We start from the raw sequence: 21,092 nt of genomic DNA, 5'->3' as shown, positions 1-21,092 counted from the left end.
CCACTCAATATTAGGAAGGTGTTCTTAATGTTTGGTATACTCAGTATATATGCCTGTCTGCTGGTTGTGAAGGCATGCTTGTACGTATACAAATACACAAGCACATAGGAGTGTGTGTGTGTGACTGATTCTTTGAACACAGGTGTAAACTGTAATATCAAGGTAAAGTTGCATTGCCAGTTCAAATGGAACACAGGTCATCAACTGAAACAAGCCATTCATTTTAAAGGTTTTTATTCCTAAAAATTACTTGGAATTGATCTTGATCATGGGATTGATCCTGGGGTTGATCTTGATCTTGGGATTAATCTTGAGATTGATCTTGACCTTGGGATAGACTTTGGGATTGATTTGGGATAGCTTTACAAGTGTCAATCCGTACATAGATAAAATAGGCCCTGTTTTTGCACTGCTTCCTCCGCTAGCTCCCCATACACAGTGCCTTCAGAAAGTATCCACACGCCTTGACTTTCTCTGCATTTTGTTGTGTTACAGTGTGAATTAAACATTTATAAAAATGTAGATATTTCTTTCATCACTGGCCTACACACAATTCCCCATAATGTAAAAGTGGAATGATGTTTTTAGAAAATGTTTACATATGAAAAGGTGAAATGTCTTGAGTCAATAAGTATTCAACCCCTTTATTAATCCAAGCCTAAATAAGTTCTGGAGTAAACATTTGCTTAACAAGTCACATAATAGGTTGCATGGACTCACCCTGTGTGCAATAATAGTGTTTAACTTGATTTTTGAATGACTACCTCATCTCTGTACCCAACACATACAATTATCTGCATGGTCACTCAGTCGAGCAGTGAATTTCAAAAACAATTGAAACCACAAAGACCAGGGAGGTTTTCCAATGCCTCACAAATAAGTACACCTATTGGTCAATTGTAAAAAAATAAATAAAAAATAAGTTGACATTGATCATGGTGAAGTTATTGATTACACTTTGGATGGTGTATCTATACACCCAGTCACTACAAAGATACAGGCGTCCTTCCTAACTCAGTTGGTGGAGAGGAAGGAAACCACTCAGGGATTTCACCATGAGGCCAATGGTGACTTTAAAACAGTTACATAGTTTAATGGCTGTGATAGGAGAAAACTGAGGATGGATCAACAACATTGTAGTTACTCCACAAAACTAAACTAATTGACAGAGTGAAAAGAAGGAAGCCTGTACAGAATACAAACATTGCAAAACATGCATCCTGTTTGCAACAAGGCACTAAAATAAAACTGCAAAAACTGCAGCAAAGAAATTAACTTTATGTCCTGAATACAAAGCATTATGTTTGGGACAAATCCAACACAACACATCACTGAGTATCACTCTTCATATTTTCAAGCATGGTGGTGGCTGCATCAAGTTATGGGTATGCTTGTTAAGGACTAGGGAGTTTTTTTTATAAATAAAAATAAATGTAGTAGAGCTAACCAAAAAAAATCCTTAAAGGAAAACTTTCAAACAGACACTGGGAGACAAATTCACTTTTCAGCAGGACAATAACCTAAAACACAAGGCCAAATATACACTGGAGTTGGTACTGAGTGGCCTAGTAACTGTTTTGACTTAAATCTGCTTGAAAATCTATGGCAAGACTTGAAATGGCTGTCTAGCAATTATAAACAACCAACTTGACAGAGCTTGAATCATTTTAAAAAGAACATTGTTCAAATATTGTACAATCCAGATGTGCAAAGCTCTTAAGAGACTTACCCAGAAAGACTCACAAGGTGATTCTAACATGTATTGGGGGACTGAATACTTATTTAAATGGTATATTTCTGTATTTAATTTTCAATAAATGTGCTACATTTCTAGAAACATGTTTTCCCTTTGTCATGATGTGGTTTTCTGTGTAGATGGGTGAGAAAAACACATATATTTCATCCATTTTGAATTCAGGCTGTAACACAACAAAATATGGAATAAGTGAATGGTTATGAATACATTCTGAAGGCCACTGTATAGATGTATTTCATTGTCATATATAGAGATACATATATAGAGATCAACTGATACAGCATACAGCTGAGCAGTACGGTATCTATAAATGCTCTAAAGGTGATTATCGATCAGCATACAGCTGAGCAGTACGGTATCTATAAATGCTCTAAAGGTGATTATCGATTAGCATACAGCTGAGCGGTACGGTATCTATAAATGCTCTAAACTCTTACTCTAATAAAGATGTCTTACTCAGTAAAATCTAAAGCTGCTAAGAGGGACTTGGTATATATAAATATCAATATTGATTATTATTATTGCATAGGATAATAGCCATGCTATACACAATACACATACTCTAGCAATAGGGTTAGGATTGGGTGGAGTTCAGTTGCTTAGCTACTGAATGAAATTCATACAGATTTTTTTTTAATTCCCATTCTTTTTCAACACTTAAGTGCATCTTATGAATGAATATCCTTCATATATCATTATATATGAAGGTGATTTCATAAAGATATACATACAGAACATGTCAAATATAGGAATTATCAATCAAAGTCAAAAGAAGGGGGGACATTGTAAAGCCCTCATTAAAATGTAAACCAAATCTAATCTGATGAAATGTTAAACAAGTTACCAACTTATAAAATAGTATGCAGCAGAATGATGTACAGATTTACTGTGATTTTTCTTTTACATTGCAAAGTCTTTAGATTCTCATAGTCAACACAAATAAATAATGATTATCTATCAACATGAAGCCACTCTCAAAGTCAACAAAACCAGGCCAGCATCTCAAAGGGCACCCTATTCCTCCCTATGGGAACCTATTCCTCCCTATGGGAACCTATTCCTCCCTATGGGAACCTATTCCTTATATACTCTTAGAAAAAAGGGTTCCAAAAGGTTCTTCGGCTGTCCCCCATAGTAGAACTCTTTTTGGTTCCAGGTAGAACACTTTTTGGTGCCAGGTAGAACTCTTTCGCGATCCATGAACCAAAAGGGTTCTACCTCGAACCAAAAAGGGTTCTTCTAAGGGTTCTCCTATGGGGACAGCCGAAGAACCCTTTTAGGTTCTAGATAGCACCTTTTACTCTAAAAGTCTATCCCTCAAATTCGTCAAAAAAATGATCCCATTATTCCCCTGTAATCATGGACTGATTTAGACCTGGGACATCAGGTGAGTGTAAATCATTATCATGTAGAACAGAAAACCAGCAGTGCTCCGGACCTCATAGGGTCAGAATACCCCTGTCCTATACAGTAGGGTCAGAATACCCCTGCCCTACAGTAGGGTCAGAATACCCCTGTCCTATACAGTAGGGTCAGAATACCCCTGTCCTATACAGTAGGGTCAGAATACCCCTGTCCTATACAGTAGGGTCAGAATACCCCTGCCCTACAGTAGGGTCAGAATACCCCTGTCCTATACAGTAGGGTCAGAATACCCCTGCCCTACAGTAGAGTCAGAATACCCCTGTCCTATACATTAGGGTCAGAATACCCCTGCCCTATCCAGTAGGGTCAGAATACCCCTGCCCTACAGTAGGGTCAGAATACCCCTGTCCTATACAGTAGGGTCAGAATACCCCTGTCCTATCCAGTAGGGTCAGAATACCCCTGCCCTACAGTAGGGTCAGAATACCCCTGTCCTATACAGTAGGGTCAGAATACCCCTGCCCTATACAGTAGGGTCAGAATACCCCTGTCCTATACAGTAGGGTCAGAATACCCCTGTCCTATACAGTAGGGTCAGAATACCCCTGTCCTACAGTAGGGTCAGAATACCCCTGTCCTATACAGTAGGGTCAGAATACCCCTGTCCTATACAGTAGGGTCAGAATACCCCTGTCCTATACAGTAGGGTCAGAATACCCCTGTCCTATACAGTAGGGTCAGAATACCCCTGTCCTACAGTAGGGTCAGAATACCCCTGTCCTACAGTAGGGTCAGAATACCCCTGTCCTATACAGTAGGGTCAGAATACCCCTGCCCTACAGTAGGGTCAGAATACCCCTGTCCTATACAGTAGGGTCAGAATACCCCTGTCCTATACAGTAGGGTCAGAATACCCCTGTCCTTTACAGTAGGGTCAGAATACCCCTGTCCTATACAGTAGGGTCAGAATACCCCTGTCCTATCCAGTAGGGTCAGAATACCCCTGTCCTACAGTAGGGTCAGAATACCCCTGTCCTATACAGTAGGGTCAGAATACCCCTGTCCTATACAGTAGGGTCAGAATACCCCTGTCCTATACAGTAGGGTCAGAATACCCCTGTCCTACAGTAGGGTCAGAATACCCCTGTCCTATACAGTAGGGTCAGAATACCCCTGTCCTATACAGTAGGGTCAGAATACCCCTGTCCTATACAGTAGGGTCAGAATACCCCTGTCCTTTACAGTAGAGTCAGAATACCCCTGTCCTATACAGTAGGGTCAGAATACCCCTGTCCTATACAGTGCACTACCCTGTGAGCCCTGGTCAAGAGTAGATCACTATATAGGGACTAGGGTGCCATTGGATTTGAGACCCAGGCCCCAGGTCAAAAAGTAGTGCACTGTATATGGACTAGGGTGCCCTTTGAGACGGAGAGGAAAAAGTCATGTCATGTCAACACCAAACAGAAGGTTAGAATACCTTGCATGCGTTACTTCAGAATTAGTTTTTTAAAAAAAATAGAAAATGACAAGAATCTGATAAGAATAAATAATAAATAAATAAACAGCAACAATCAATAACTGCATGCAGCCACAATGGTTATAATGCTTCATAGACACTTCGTAAACCATTCATAATGTTATGGGGATCACATTCATTGATCACCTTCTTCACCCCCATCACACGATAAACAGATAATCAAATCAGAAGGCATGCCTCATCATACAATACAGACATTTACAGTAGCTCCTCCTCCTCTTCCTCCTCCTCATTAACACATTGCTATGGATCCCTCTCCTGGTTACCTTCATATGGTCAATACATGTATAATATGTTATTATCTGTGGGGGAAAAAAGTGGAAGGAAGTTATTAGTGTGTTCTATTGTGCTTTGTTTGTACTGGCACCAGGGTTGGGGACGAATTCCATTTCCATTCAGTCAATTTAGTATACTTCCTGGATTTATTTAAATTTAGTTTACTTCCTGGATTTATTTTAATTTAGTTTACTTCCTGGATTTATTTAAATTTAGTTTACTTCCTGGATTTATTTAAATGGGTTTGACCCCAACCCTGGCCGTTACACACCACTTGCAGATTACATGTCACGATATGTGTCTGTATGTCTGTAGCATTGACAGGAAGATATACGATGACAAGTTATTGATAAAGTAGGATAAACTTTTTAGCAATATTGATTTCCTGCACAACATGTGATTGACTATCTGTGGTGATTGACAGGTTGCTGCTACATGAAGTAAATGACAACAATGTGAATTTGGGAAAACAAAATGGCTGCCAGCTCATTTCTTTTCTCTGTGTTTTGACCAGACAACTCTGGCATTGACTTCAGAGAGGATAAATACTCACAAATAATGAGACATCAATCTGCTCAGTTTGTGTTCCTCTGACGAAGGTTCTTGTCTTTGTGGTTGTTGGTGGAGTTAGTTTTCCTGTAATAGGATACACACTGGCTGAGTTAGACTGGGTTACCATCAAAACACAGCTAACACACTAATAATACACCTGATCGCTGATCATTGGTCAAAAACCTTACATCTACTTAGCAGTAAAAAAAGGTTTGTAGAATATACTGTATGCATGACTTAAAGGCAATGTACCCCAGGGTTCCTGTCAATTAGGAACATTTTGAATTGGAAGATCAATTTCAGTTTTACAAAATATAATTGAGCCCAACTCTAGTGTACAGCAGTTGACAGAAACAACACAACACAAAAACACTGGAGCAAAACATAGACCTCTAAATCAAGAAATGGTTGTAACATGGATGCACTTACATGGGTCCAGCTGGTTCGTCATCTGATGCACAAAGGGAAAATATGAAGAAATGAAGACAAAAAACAACAACTTTGTTTTAGATTATCAGCTGAAAGTATCTTGTGAAAAAATGACAGGAAGAAAATGGTGCATGCTGGTGGGGAATTGTTTGGGTAGAAAGTACAGTATTCCTTAAAGAAGCAACGTGTTACAGTGGTAATATGAATGACTGTAACACATTGTCTGGTTGGAGGCTTGGTTAAATGATGTTCATAGACAGTTTTGTGTTACACAATTCCATGATTTTGGAATTTAACTTAGTTCCACTAGTTCCATAAATTGATACAATTTAAGTTCCACTAGTTCCATAAATTGATACAATTAAGTTCCACCAGTTCCATAAATTGATTTAATTAGGTTCCATAAATTCCATAAGTGAATGAACTAAACTTGAGCTCAAAACCATGCTGATGGGATGGAATCGCAGGTGAAGAAGTTAAATAGTGTATTGGCCCTATGCTGAATGGAAGCCATCTTTAAACTTAACAGGGAAGGACACTCACAGTCACAATCACACCAAATGCAGTCAAAAAGAGCCACAAAACCCACATGAGATGAGAAAGTGATTATGAATTTCAAGCAGAAGTTTAAATTCCTTTTCGTTAAAAAACATACATGCAAAGACAGACAAGCTGCGCACCAAAAGGGCTATTCACTCACTGCATTGAAATTGACCAACACAAAGTAAACAATTTTAGTCCTGTGTGGCTCAGTTGATAGAGGATGGTGCTTGCAATGCCAGGGTTGTGGGTTCGATTCCCGCTGAGGCCACCCATACTAAAAATGTATGCAGGACTGTAAGCTACTTTTGATTAAAAAGTGTCTGCTTAATGGCATATATTATATTAATGGACTCCTTACAAAAGCCTATTATGCTACTAGCATCAAATAGGGAATACAATAATTGAAAACTGATGACCTTGAAGGTGACCTTGGCACGATATACTATTTTGTTGTTGTTTAATACAAGCTGTCTGACTGTGAACGTCCATAGAGAAGTAGCCTAAGCAGTAAGGTAAGAGACATTCTAATTTAAGGTTCTATAGAAAACCCAGCGAGCAAAACTGGTTATACGAACAGATAACAACCAAAATATGACGTCTCGATGACGTCATGATGACGTCTTGGTGCCGTCGTGAAGAAAAAAACAAAACATCTTTACAGTCACGGTTTGATTGTAAACTGGTAATATGACATCCTCTCAACCAGAAAATCTGTTTTAAAACCAGAAAATGACGTCCGTTTGACATCATGTGCCAAATCTTGCCCACTGGGGATAGATGAATGTACAGAATGTTGTGTGGATGTAGCCTGGGGTCAGATCTGTTTGTGCTGTCTTGCCAACTCCTAAGGTTGTTGTTTGGCATGACAACAACCACAGGAGTAATCTACTGTACACAGCACAAACTGATCAGGCTAGCTTGGATGATTTGGACATAAGCTTAGATGCTGATTGAATCTCAAGAGACATGCAGTCTGTCACTTACCAAACATAGGTTGTGTTATGCAATTCGGGAAAGAGGGGGAAAAATATTACACAGTAATACCCTGCCAACATTTATTAACTAAGGGTTGTTGTACTGTGTGTGTGTGTGTGTGTGTGTGTGTGTGTGTGTGTGTGTGTGTGTGTGTGTGTGTGTGTATGTGTGTGTGTGTGTGTGTGTGTGTGTGTGTGTGTGTGTGTGTGTGTGTGTGTGTGTGTGTGTGTGTGTGTGTGTGTGTGAGTGTCTTTTGCCCAACAAAAGGCCAAAGGCAGAAACAACTTTGATCTGTCGTAATGGCCAGGTACAGTATATGATCTGATTAATGGCCAGGTACAGTATATGATCTGATTAATGGCCAGGTACAGTATATGATCTGATTAATGGCCAGGTACAGTATATGATCTGATTAATGGCCAGGTACAGTATATGATCTGTCGTAATGGCCAGGTACAGTATATGATCTGATTAATGGCCAGGTACAGTATATGATCTGATTAATGGCCAGGTACAGTATATGATCTGTCGTAATGGCCAGGTACAGTATATGATCTGTCGTAATGGCCAGGTACAGTATATGATCTGATTAATGGCCAGGTACAGTATATGATCTGATTAATGGCCAGGTACAGTATATGATCTGATTAATGGCCAGGTACAGTATATGATCTGTCGTAATGGCCAGGTACAGTATATGATCTGATTAATGGCCAGGTACAGTATATGATCTGTCGTAATGGCCAGGTACAGTATATGATCTGATTAATGGCCAGGTACAGTATATGATCTGATTAATGGCCAGGTACAGTATGATGATCTGATTAATGGCCAGGTACAGTATATGATCTGATTAATGGCCAGGTACAGTATATGATCTGATTAATGGCCAGGTACAGTATATGATCTGATTAATGGCCAGGTACAGTATATGATCTGATTAATGGCCAGGTACAGTATATGATCTGATTAATGGCCAGGTACAGTATATGATCTGATTAATGGCCAGGTACAGTATATGATCTGTCGTAATGGCCAGGTACAGTATATGATCTGATTAATGGCCAGGTACAGTATATGATCTGATTAATGGCCAGGTACAGTATATGATCTGATTAATGGCCAGGTACAGTATATGATCTGATTAATGGCCAGGTACAGTATATGATCTGTCGTAATGGCCAGGTACAGTATATGATCTGATTAATGGCCAGGTACAGTATATGATCTGATTAATGGCCAGGTACAGTATATGATCTGATTAATGGCCAGGTACAGTATATGATCTGTCGTAATGGCCAGGTACAGTATATGATCTGATTAATGGCCAGGTACAGTATATGATCTGATTAATGGCCAGGTACAGTATATGATCTGTCGTAATGGCCAGGTACAGTATATGATCTGATTAATGGCCAGGTACAGTATATGATCTGATTAATGGCCAGGTACAGTATATGATCTGATTAATGGCCAGGTACAGTATATGATCTGTCATAATGGCCAGGTACAGTATATGATCTGATTAATGGCCAGGTACAGTATATGATCTGATTAATGGCCAGGTACAGTATATGATCTGATTAATGGCCAGGTACAGTATATGATCTGATTAATGGCCAGGTACAGTATATGATCTGATTAATGGCCAGGTACAGTATATGATCTGTCGTAATGGCCAGGTACAGTATATGATCTGATTAATGGCCAGGTACAGTATATGATCTGATTAATGGCCAGGTACATTATATGATCTGATTAATGGCCAGGTACAGTATATGATCTGATTAATGGCCAGGTACAGTATATGATCTGATTAATGGCCAGGTACAGTATATGATCTGTCGTAATAGCCAGGTACAGTATATGATCTGATTAATGGCCAGGTACAGTATATGATCTGATTAATGGCCAGGTACAGTATATGATCTGATTAATGGCCAGGTACAGTATATGATCTGTCGTAATGGCCAGGTACAGTATATGATCTGTCGTAATGGCCAGGTACAGTATATGATCTGATTAATGGCCAGGTACAGTATATGATCTGTCGTAATGGCCAGGTACAGTATATGATCTGATTAATGGCCAGGTACAGTATATGATCTGTCGTAATGGCCAGGTACAGTATATGATCTGATTAATGGCCAGGTACAGTATATGATCTGATTAATGGCCAGGTACAGTATATGATCTGATTACTGGCCAGGTACAGTATATGATCTGTCGTAATGGCCAGGTACAGTATATGATCTGATTAATGGCCAGGTACAGTATATGATCTGATTAATGGCCAGGTACAGTATATGATCTGTCGTAATGGCCAGGTACAGTATATGATCTGTCGTAATGGCCAGGTACAGTATATGATCTGATTAATGGCCAGGTACAGTATATGATCTGTCGTAATGGCCAGGTACAGTATATGATCTGATTAATGGCCAGGTACAGTATATGATCTGATTAATGGCCAGGTACAGTATATGATCTGATTAATGGCCAGGTACAGTATATGATCTGTCGTAATGGCCAGGTACAGTATATGATCTGATTAATGGCCAGGTACAGTATATGATCTGATTAATGGCCAGGTACAGTATATGATCTGTCGTAATGGCCAGGTACAGTATATGATCTGATTAATGGCCAGGTACAGTATATGATCTGATTAATGGCCAGGTACAGTATATGATCTGATTAATGGCCAGGTACAGTATATGATCTGTCGTAATGGCCAGGTACAGTATATGATCTGATTAATGGCCAGGTACAGTATATGATCTGATTAATGGCCAGGTACAGTATATGATCTGATTAATGTGGTATTTATTTTCCTGACACAGGAACAAGCCAGTTGATCAGAATGGATCAGAAATTGCAGTCTGTCTAGACAGAAAAATACTTTGAAGTCAGCTTTTGCAGGTCAGCAGACATCTGCTCTGTCGTTACCTGACACTATACTGGCTACACCTGTACTCAATAATTCAGTCTGAGTAGCTTCACCCAACAGGGGGACACACACACACACACACACACATACACACACACACACACACAACACTGTTGCTGTAGGACACACCTTGTCAGGACAATCTAACAGATTGAATATTCATGGGTAATGTGATTAGGCCAGCTGGGACGTTTTTAGCAAGGATGTAGTGGTAACAATTTGGTGGGTAAACCCTGAACACCGTGGGTCAACAGGAGGGTAAACCCTGAACACCGTGGGTTAACAGGAGGGTAAACCCTGAACACCGTGGGTCAACAGGAGGGTAAACCCTGAACACCGTGGGTTAACAGGAGGGTAAACCCTGAACACCGTGGGTCAACAGGAGGGTAAACCCTGAACACCGTGGGTCAACAGGAGGGTAAACCCTGAACACCGTGGGTTAACAGGTGGGTAAACCCTGAACACCGTGGGTTAACAGGAGGGTAAACCCTGAACACCGTGGGTTAACAGGAGGGTAAACCCTGAACACCGTGGGTTAACAGGAGGGTAAACCCTGAACACCGTGGGTTAACAGGAGAGTAAACCCTGAACACCGTGGGTTAACAGGAGGGTTAACAGGAGGGTAAACCCTGAACACCGTGGGTTAACAGGAGGGTAAACCCTGAACACCGTGGGTTAACAGGAGGGTAAACCCTGAACACCGTGGGTTAACAGGAGGGTAAACCCTGAACACCGTGGGTTAACAGGAGGGTAAACCCTGAACACCGTGGGTTAACAGGAGGGTAAACCCTGAACACCGTGGGTTAACAGGAGGGTAAACCCTGAACACCGTGGGTTAACAGGAGGGTAAACCCTGAACACTGTGGGTTAACAGGAGGGTAAACCCTGAACAGTATTGAATAATGCTGATTACTGTTTTTCTCCTCTTGGAAAATAATGAATAATTTGAAATGGCTATCTGCAAACTATATTTGACCACAAACAACAATAAAAACATTGAAATGAGGAGAACGAACCACAAGCAAACCAAAATGGCCACCATGGCTGATATGGTCTCAGACTCCTGACTCACCGTCTTGTATGTCGTCTGGCTTCTTGCGTTTCTCATAGACCACGATGATGACGACCAGGATAACGACCTCGGCCAGGACGCCCAGCAGAGGCCAAAGCCAGGCCAGGTAGCTCCGGACCCGCAGCACAGACACGATGGACGAGGTGCCGATCATGTTGGTGGCGTTACACTGGTACTCCCCCGGGTCGGAGTCGATGTCCAGGTTGATGATGCTCAGCTCAGTGTAGTTGTCTTTGTTGTTAATGAAGAAACGACCGGAGGAGTTGTTGATGTCCTGTCGGGAGATGCAGGAGGAGAAGTGATGGTCATAAGAAGTAGAAGAACAAGAACAACAACAACAAGAGCAACAACAACAACAACAACAAGAACAACAACAACAACAACAAGAAGAAGAACAACAACAACAATAACAAGAAGAACAACAACAATAACAAGAAGAATAACAACAAGAGCAACAACAACAACAATAACAAGAAGAACAACAACAACAGCAACAATAACAAGAAGAAGAAGAACAACAATAACAAGAAGAAGAACAACAACAACAAGAGCAACAACAACAAGAACAACAACAACAGCAACAATAACAAGAAGAAGAACAACAACAACAACAATAACAAGAAGAAGAACAACAATAACAAGAAGAAGAAGAACAACAACAACAATAACAACAACAAGAAGAACAACAACAACAATAACAAGAAGAAGAACAACAACAACAATAACAAGAAGAAGAACAACAACAACAGCAAGAACAAGAAGAAGAACAACAACAACAATAAGAAGAAGAACAACAACAACAATAACAAGAAGAAGAACAACAAGAGCAACAACAACAACAATAACAAGAAGAACAACAGCAACAATAACAAGAAGAACAACAATAACAAGAAGAAGAACAACAACAACAACAACAATAACAACAACAAGAAGAACAACAACAACAATAACAAGAAGAACAACAACAACAATAACAAGAAGAAGAACAACAACAATAACAATAAGAAGAAGAACAACAACAACAATAACAAGAAGAAGAACAACAACAACAGCAAGGAGAAGAAGAACAACAACAACAACAACGTACCATGTAGAACCCGTTGTCCAGTTTGCGCCAGGTCCAGATAGGGTAGGGGTAGCCAGTGGACTTACAGTATAGCAAGGCCTTCTGGCCCTCATTCTTATTGTCACTACGCTTGTGGCCTATGATGTCAGGAACAGCTGGAATGAGGGAAATCGACAAATAAGAACAAAGGACATTTTTTTTAAAGGAAGGCAATGATAAGTTTCAGTAATAATACCGTGTTATCACATAATAAAGTCTCAGGGATTGTGTTCCCAATACCAGCCCATTTCCTGTACTGTGTATAGACCTATAGATGTAGGGAAGCCCATTTCCTGTACTGTGTATAGACCTTTAGATGTAGGGCAGCCCAGCCCATTTCCTGTACGGTGTATAGACCTTTAGATGTAGGGCGACCCAGCCCATTTCCTGTACGGTGTATAGACCTATAGATGTAGGCCAGCCCAGCCCATTTCCTGCACTGTGTATAGACCTATAGATGTAGGGCGACCCAGCCCATTTCCTGTACTGTGTATAGACCTATAGATGTAGGGCAGCCCATTTCCTGTACTGTGTATAGACCTATAGATGTAGGGCAGCCCAGCCCATTTCCTGTACTGTGTATAGACCTATAGATGTAGGGCAGCCCAGCCCATTTCCTGTACGGTGTATAGACCTATAGATGTAGGGCGACCCAGCCCATTTCCTGTACGGTGTATAGACCTATAGATGTAGGCCAGCCCAGCCCATTTCCTGCACTGTGTATAGACCTATAGATGTAGGGCGACCCAGCCCATTTCCTGTACTGTGTATAGACCTATAGATGTAGGGAAGCCCATTTCCTGTACTGTGTATAGACCTATAGATGTAGGGCGACCCAGCCCATTTCCTGTACGGTGTATAGACCTATAGATGTAGGCCAGCCCAGCCCATTTCCTGCACTGTGTATAGACCTATAGATGTAGGGCGACCCAGCCCATTTCCTGTACTGTGTATAGACCTATAGATGTAGGGAAGCCCATTTCCTGTACTGTGTATAGACCTATAGATGTAGGGCAGCCCAGCCCATTTCCTGTACTGTGTATAGACCTATAGATGTAGGGCAGCCCAGCCCATTTCCTGTACGGTGTATAGACCTATAGATGTAGGGCAGCCCAGCCCATTTCCTGTACTGTGTATAGACCTATAGATGTAGGGCGACCCAGCCCATTTCCTGTACTGTGTATAGACCTATAGATGTAGGGCTGCCCAGCCCATTTCCTGTACTGTGTATAGACCTATAGATGTAGGGCAGCCCATTTCCTGTACTGTGTATAGACCTATAGATGTAGGGCGACCCAGCCCATTTCCTGTACGGTGTATAGACCTATAGATGTAGGGCAGCCCATTTCCTGTACGGTGTATAGACCTATAGATGTAGGACAGCCCATTTCCTGAACTGTGTACAGACCTATAGATGTAGGGCGACCCAGCCCATTTCCTGTACGGTGTATAGACCTATAGATGTAGGGAAGCCCATTTCTTATACTGTGTATAGACCTAAAGATGTAGGGCAGCCCATTTCCTGTACTGTGTAAATACCTATAGATGTAGGGCATGCCATTTCCTGCACTGTGTATAGACCTATAGATGTAGCAGCCCAGCCCATTTCCTGTACTGTGTATAGACCTATAGATGTAGTGCAGCCCATTTCCTGTACTGTGTATAGACTTAAAGATGTAGGGCGACCCAGCCCATTTCCTGTACTGTGTATAAACCTATAGATGTAGGGCAGGCCATTTCCTGTACGGTGTATAGACCTATAGATGTAGGCCAGCCCAGCCCATTTCCTGTACTGTGTATAGACCTATAGATGTAGGGCAGCCCATTTCCTGTACGGTGTATAGACCTATAGCTGTAGGGCGACCCAGCCCATTTCCTGTACTGTGTATAGACCTATATATGTAGGCCAGCCCAGCCCATTTCCTGTACTGTGTATAGACCTATAGATGTAGGGCAGCCCATTTCCTGTATGGTGTATAGACCTATAGATGTAGGGCGCCCCAGCCCATTTCCTGTACTGTGTATAGACCTATATATGTAGGGCAGGCCATTTCCTGTATGGTGTATAGACCTATAGATGTAGGCCAGCCCAGCCCATTTCCTGTATGGTGTATAGACCTATAGATGTAGTGCAGCCCATTTCCTGAACTGTGTATAGAGCTATAGATGTAGGGCAGCCCATTTCCTGTACTGTGTATAGACCTAAAGATGTAGTGCAGCCCATTTCCTGTACGGTGTATAGACCTATAGATGTAGGGCAGCCCAGCCCATTTCCTGTACTGTGTATACACCTATAGATGTAGGGCAGCCCATTCCATTTCCTGTACTGTGTATACACCTATTGATGTAGGGCAGCCCATTTCCTGTAATGTGTATAGACCTATAGATGTAGGGCAGCCCAGCCCATTTCCTGTACTGTGTATAGACCTATAGATGTAGGGCAGCCCATTTCCTGTACTGTGTATAGATCTATAGATGTAGGCCAGCCTAGCCCATTTCCTGTACTGTGTATAGACCTATAGATGTAGGGCAACCCAGGGCACGAAGTGACCTGTCTTATCAACTAGATGCAAGAATTTCCTCTGTGTTGTCTTAAGAATTCATAATTCTCTGTGTTGTCCTAAGAATGAAGCATTCTCTGTGTTGTCTTAAGAATTCAGCATTCTCTGTGTTGTCTTAAGAATTCAGCATTCTCTGTGTTGTCTTAAGAATTCAGCATTCTCTGTGTTGTCTTAAGAATTCAGCATTCTCTGTGTTGTCCTAAGAATGAAGCATTCTCTGTGTTGTCTTAAGAATTCAGCATTCTCTGTGTTGTCTTAAGAATTCAGCATTCTCTGTGTTGTCCTAAGAATGAAGCATTCTCTGTGTTGTCTTAAGAATTCAGCATTCTCTGTGTTGTCTTAAGAATTCAGCATTCTCTGTGTTGTCTTAAGAATTCAGCATTCTCTGTGTTGTCCTAAGAATGAAGCATTCTCTGTGTTGTCTTAAGAATTCAGCATTCTCTGTGTTGTCTTAAGAATTCAGCATTCTCTGTGTTGTCATACCAACCTCATTGTTTAAACTCTGAGTAGAGGTTACATCATGTACCTGTGATATCTGATTGGAGGTTACCTTTACATTAATACTATTGGTCAACAATTCAGATCCTGAGTCCAAACATCTCAGATGCATAAAAAATGGTCTTAGATGAATGATTATTTCTCTTGTGTCCCTGACTTGCTGTGGTGAGAAACCTACTCTCTCTCTCTCTCTCTCTTTCTTTCTTTCTTTCTCCCTCCCTCCCTCCCTCCCTCCCTCCCTCCCTTCCTTCCTTCCTTCCTTCCTTCCTTCCTTCCTTCTTCCCTCCCTCTCTCTCCCTCCCTCCATCCCTCCTCCTTCCTTCCTTCCTTCCCTCCCTCCCTCCCTCAGAATAATGCCTTGTTAATGCTTTGTAACTTAAGCTTTAGGACTTGCATGTCTATCCATTCGTTCTACAGCGTAATCAAATACACTTCTATTTAGAATTCCTTTCTCAGACATTTCTTCATTGTATATTACTCTAACTCAACCTCTTGCATATTGCTAATTATCTTTATGGAGTTTATGGAGTCAGATAACGCTTTTAATAAGCGAATTGCTTAGTCTTCTAACGAGTCGCATGTGATGTAATATAGTGTATCAAATATTACTTCCCACTACATAGAACCCTATAGGATATGGTCAAAAGAAGTGCACTATAAAAGGAATAGGGCGCCATTTCAGGGCACCACTTAGGACGCAACCAATGAAAGTAATGATAGTTTCACTAATAGTGTTATCTCATAATAGAACCCCATTGGTGTACTAACATCAGGGCAGGGTTCCATTCCATTACAAATCAGTCAATTACAGAATTTAAACTGTAGTTCCAATTCCAATGTGAAGGTATATAGAGTTCTCTATTAGAATAAGTTTGCTCTAGTAAATATTAAAATCATCAATTACAATTGTACGCTGAGATTCAATTACAACAGCATCTCCAGCTGTACATTGCCTCGTGGGTAATGTTCAACCTTCGAATAACCTGTGTTATTCATTTAACAGCTGTTGTTCTGTTGTTGCGGCATCTTGATTCATAAACACTCTGCATTCGCTCTAATCCTAAATGAAGTTATCTCTTGCTGTCTATTGGGAACGATCAGTACTAGCCCCATGGGAATCCATTCACTGCTGTGTGTGTTTGTGTTTGTGTACGGTGTGTGTGTTTACGGTATGTGTGTGTGTGTGTGTGTGTGTGTGTGTGTGTGTGTGTGTGTGTGTGTGTGTGTGTGTGTGTGTGTGTGTGTATGCATGCATGTGTGCGAATAAAGGAGCAGCAATGAGTGTAAGGAATAAGAATTCAGAATCCAGTCACTGAAAGGTCACTGAAACTATTATTATTTACATTATTATTTACAAACCATGTCAGTTCAGTCCACAGATGATTGGCTGGCAAAAGCAGGAAGCACGTTTTACGCTAAATCCGGACTCTGTCATCAGCGTGATGTAACAGCATTCGTTGGACCAGGCAACGTTTTCCCACTCCTCAATTGTCCAGTGTTGGTGATGTCGTGCCCACTGGCACCACTTCTTCTTCTTGTTTTTAGCTGATAGGAGCGGAACCCGGTGCGGTCGTCTGCTGCAATAGCCCATCGGTGACAAGGATCGATGAGTTCCGAGATGTTGTCCATTTGTGGCCCACCTGTTAGCTTGCATTTCCCTTCGACTTCTCTCATCAACTATCTGTTTTCGCCCACAGGACTGCCACAGGACTGCCACAGGACTGCCACAGGACTGCTGCTGACTGGTTGTTTAAAGTGTCTTGCACCATTCTCTCTCTCTCTTTTATTTTTTTTTACCTCTTTTTCTCCCCAATTTTGTGGTATCCTGTTGCTAGTTTTGTCTCATCGCTGCAACTCTCGTACGGACTCGGGAGAGGCGAAGGTCGAGAGCCGTGCGTCCTCCGAAACACAACCCTGCCAAGCCGCACTGCTTCTTGACACAATGCCCACTTAACCTGGAAGCCAGCCGTACCACTGTGTCGGAGAAAACACAGTGTCAGCGTGCAATGCGCCCGGCACACCACAGGAGTCACTAGTGCCCGATGGGACAAGGACATCCCTGCCGGCCAAACCCTCCCCTAACCCGGACGACGCTGGGCCAATTGTGCGCCACCCCATGGGTCTCCCGGTCGCGACAGAGCCTGGACTCGAACCCAGAATCTCTGGTGGCACAAGCTAGCACTGCGATGCAGTGCCTTAGACCACTCGGGAGGCCTGTCGCATCATTCTCAGTAAACCCTAGACACTGTCGTGTCAGGAGGACATTTCTGAGATACTGGATCCGACACGCCTGGCACTGATGATCATACCATGCTCAGAGTTGCTTAGGTCACTAGCTTTGCGCATTCTAACGTTTAATCAAACAGTAACTGAATGCCTCGATGCCTGTCTGCCTGCTTTATATAGAGTAGCAAGCCACAGCCATGTGACTCAATGTTTGTAGAAGCAATCCATTTTTGTGAACGAGGTGTACCTAATACAATGTCTACCATTCAACACTCAATGGTGGTGTAGGCCAGACCTGGGGACAAATACATGTGTATTTGAGTATTTGTTATTTAAATATGTTTTTTCTGTCTTATTTTAGTATTTTCAAATACACTGCACAAAACAAATACTTTTGAGTATTTTAGTTAATACTTTTTTCAAATAATATTATCAAATACCTGGATTCAATGCATGGGAATGTGTGAGTCAGTGTATTTGAGTATTTTCAAACACCTTCCAAGTGTATCTCCAAATACATTCCAATATTGTACTACTTGTTTTTTCAAATAAAGGTTATCTGAATACTTTTTTTGGAAATATATTAAAAAGTAATTGAAATACCTGAAATAGTATTTGAACCCAGGTCTGATGTAGGCAGGGAGGCCCTATGAAAGGCGGTATTTCAGGGACTATATGACAGTGCTAAATTGGGCAGCCTATTAGGTCATCATTGCCCCTTGGAATGATTCATGTCAATGATTCATGTGAATGTGAATGACTCGTGAATGATTCATGTGAATGACTCATGTGAATTACTATTCAACACTGGCGGGTGGGAGTAGTACTGTACCTTTAATCTCGATGGTGTGGCTAACCTCATACAACACTATGTTATGTTAACGGAGGGTTAGGGATAGGTCGTACCTTTAATCTCGATGGTGTAGCTAACCTCATACAACAATATGTTATGTTAACGGAGGGTTAGGGATAGGTCGTACCTTTAATCTCGATGGTGGCGTTAGCAGACGGGGCCTGATCGAAGGTGTAGACACACATGTACTCCCCTGAATCCTCTCCTCGGGGCTTCTTCAGGCTGGATTTACACAAAACAAACACCACAAGTCAATCAATCCTCGTTTAGTTCTAACTCTGAAAGGCACTCTGATGTCAGAGGCATTGCCTGCGTCCCAATAATCTGTCGTTTCTTCAGAAATGTGTACTTAGGTTAGAGGACTGTTACCCATAAGGGGCCAAGCGGGGCCAATACTGTAGGACCTAGACCAACCCATCTTCAACATCTCTAATAATCAGGAACAATAAAGAAACCCCCAGAATTCTAACACGACAGAGAGGATATTTTCAAAGTTAGTCAACACTTATATGTTTAAAGCTCCCCCATCGGGGGAAATGAACCCCGGTCTCCAGCGTGACAGCCAGGGATCCTCAACACAACACTAAATAAGACTGAAGGGGAGAGTTCCAAGCCCCTAATCAATCATCAAAAATATTCACTAGGATGTCAATTCAAAAAAAGAGTTGAGGAAGAGACAAGAGGGCCCAACCGATCTACTTTATTAACCAATAAGGGCTTTATTACATATAAGGAATAAATAAGGAAATAGGAGGACAGATCATGATCTAAGATAATAAGGAAATAGGAGGACAGATAATGATCTAAGATAATAAGGAAATAGGAGGACAGATAATGATCTAAGATAATAAGGAAATAGGAGGACAGATAATGATCTAAGATAATAAGGAAATAGGAGGACAGATAATGATCTAAGATAATAAGGAAATAGGAGGACAGATAATGATCTAAGATAATAAGGAAATAGGAGGACAGATAATGATCTAAGATAATAAGGAAATAGGAGGACAGATAATGATCTAAGATAATAAGGAAATAGGAGGACAGATAATGATCTAAGATAATAAGGAAATAGGAGGACAGATAATGATCTAAGATAATAAGGAAATAGGAGGACAGATAATGATCTAAGATAATAAGGAAATAGGAGGACAGATAATGATCTAAGATAATAAGGAAATAGGAGGACAGATAATGATCTAAACTCTCCCTGCCATGACTGTTGTTAAACCCTTATAGATGGGGACGTACTAGTACTCAGTGTTGGCTCTCTCTCCGCGGGTCTCTTGGATCTCCTCCCCATTCTTCATCCAGAAGCTCTCCTTGTGGGCACTGTGGGCTGAAGTTAGGTTGCACTGCAAAGTGATGGGCAGGCTGTGGTGATCAGTGGGCAGCATGATGTGGTCCGACGAGTTGATGGAAGGCTCTGAAACACCAATAAAACACTTCCAATATTCAATTCCATTTCAATACATTCAACACATGAAGTTAAACTGACATTTCCAATTAACTGAAAAACAATTAGGAAAATGTACAGTTCAGTTGATGAAAGGCTCTGAAACACCGATAAGACATCAGGGTTAAGGTCAATTCCATTTCAAATGGTATCTTATTCTTATAATTTTCAATGTAGTTCATTGAAATTAGTTGAAAAGCAATGAGGAAAATTGGATTGGAATTTCAGGCTACTCTCCGAATTGACTGAATTGAAATGGAATTGACCCCAGCCCTGATAGAGACATCACACAGGCTTGTGTTACTAAACAACCCCGTAGGTCACTTCAAACAAGCACAATGAGTGAGTGGTAGGCACATACAGTATGAGTACTTTCCCATACCAGAGTCGTACACATACAGTATGAGTACTTTCCCGTACCAGAGTCGTACACATACAGTATGAGTACTTTCCCATACCAGAGTCGTACACATACAGTGTGAGTATGTTCCCCTACCAGAGCCATACACATACAGTATGAGTACTTTCCCATTCCAGAGCCGTACACATACAGTATGAGTACGTTCCCCTACCAGAGCCATACACATACAGTATGAGTACTTTCCTATTCCAGAACCGTACACATACTGTACAGTATGAGTACTTTCCCATACCAGAGCCGTACACATACAGTATGAGTACTTTCCCATTCCAGAGCCGTACACATACTGTACAGTATGAGTACTTTCCCATACCAGAGCCGTACACATACAGTATGAGTACTTTCCCATACCAGAGTCGTACACATACAGTATGAGTACTTTCCCCTACCAGAGCCGTACACATACAGTATGAGTACTTTCCCATACCAGAGTCGCACACATACTGTACAGTATGAGTACGTTCCCCTACCAGAGCCGTACACATACAGTATGAGTACTTTCCCATACCAGAGC

At 41.4% G+C, this 21,092-nt stretch overlaps 1 protein-coding gene across 2 annotated transcripts in view; it reads right to left on the bottom strand.

The window, feature by feature from the left end:
• Positions 1-223: 223 nt before the first annotated feature.
• Positions 224-21,092, bottom strand: part of LOC115126448 (neuroplastin-like) — a 69,642-nt gene continuing 48,773 nt past the window's right edge. For both annotated transcript variants that reach the window (XM_065002957.1, XM_065002958.1), the window contains 7 exons: positions 19,953-20,127; positions 18,829-18,923; positions 12,546-12,679; positions 11,459-11,732; positions 5,919-5,940; positions 5,491-5,573; positions 224-4,963 (listed from right to left, as the gene is read on the bottom strand). In XM_065002957.1, coding sequence (XP_064859029.1) covers positions 5,513-5,573; positions 5,919-5,940; positions 11,459-11,732; positions 12,546-12,679; positions 18,829-18,923; positions 19,953-20,127 — 761 coding nt within the window. In that variant the 3' untranslated portion in view covers positions 224-4,963; positions 5,491-5,512. The remainder of the gene's footprint in view (positions 4,964-5,490; positions 5,574-5,918; positions 5,941-11,458; positions 11,733-12,545; positions 12,680-18,828; positions 18,924-19,952; positions 20,128-21,092) is intronic.

The sequence above is a fragment of the Oncorhynchus nerka genome, linkage group LG17, assembly GCF_034236695.1.
Source record: "Oncorhynchus nerka isolate Pitt River linkage group LG17, Oner_Uvic_2.0, whole genome shotgun sequence".
In the NCBI taxonomy this organism is placed as follows: domain Eukaryota; kingdom Metazoa; phylum Chordata; class Actinopteri; order Salmoniformes; family Salmonidae; genus Oncorhynchus; species Oncorhynchus nerka.
Note: the sequence above shows the minus strand (reverse complement) of the source record. Positions and strands in the feature narration are given on the sequence as shown.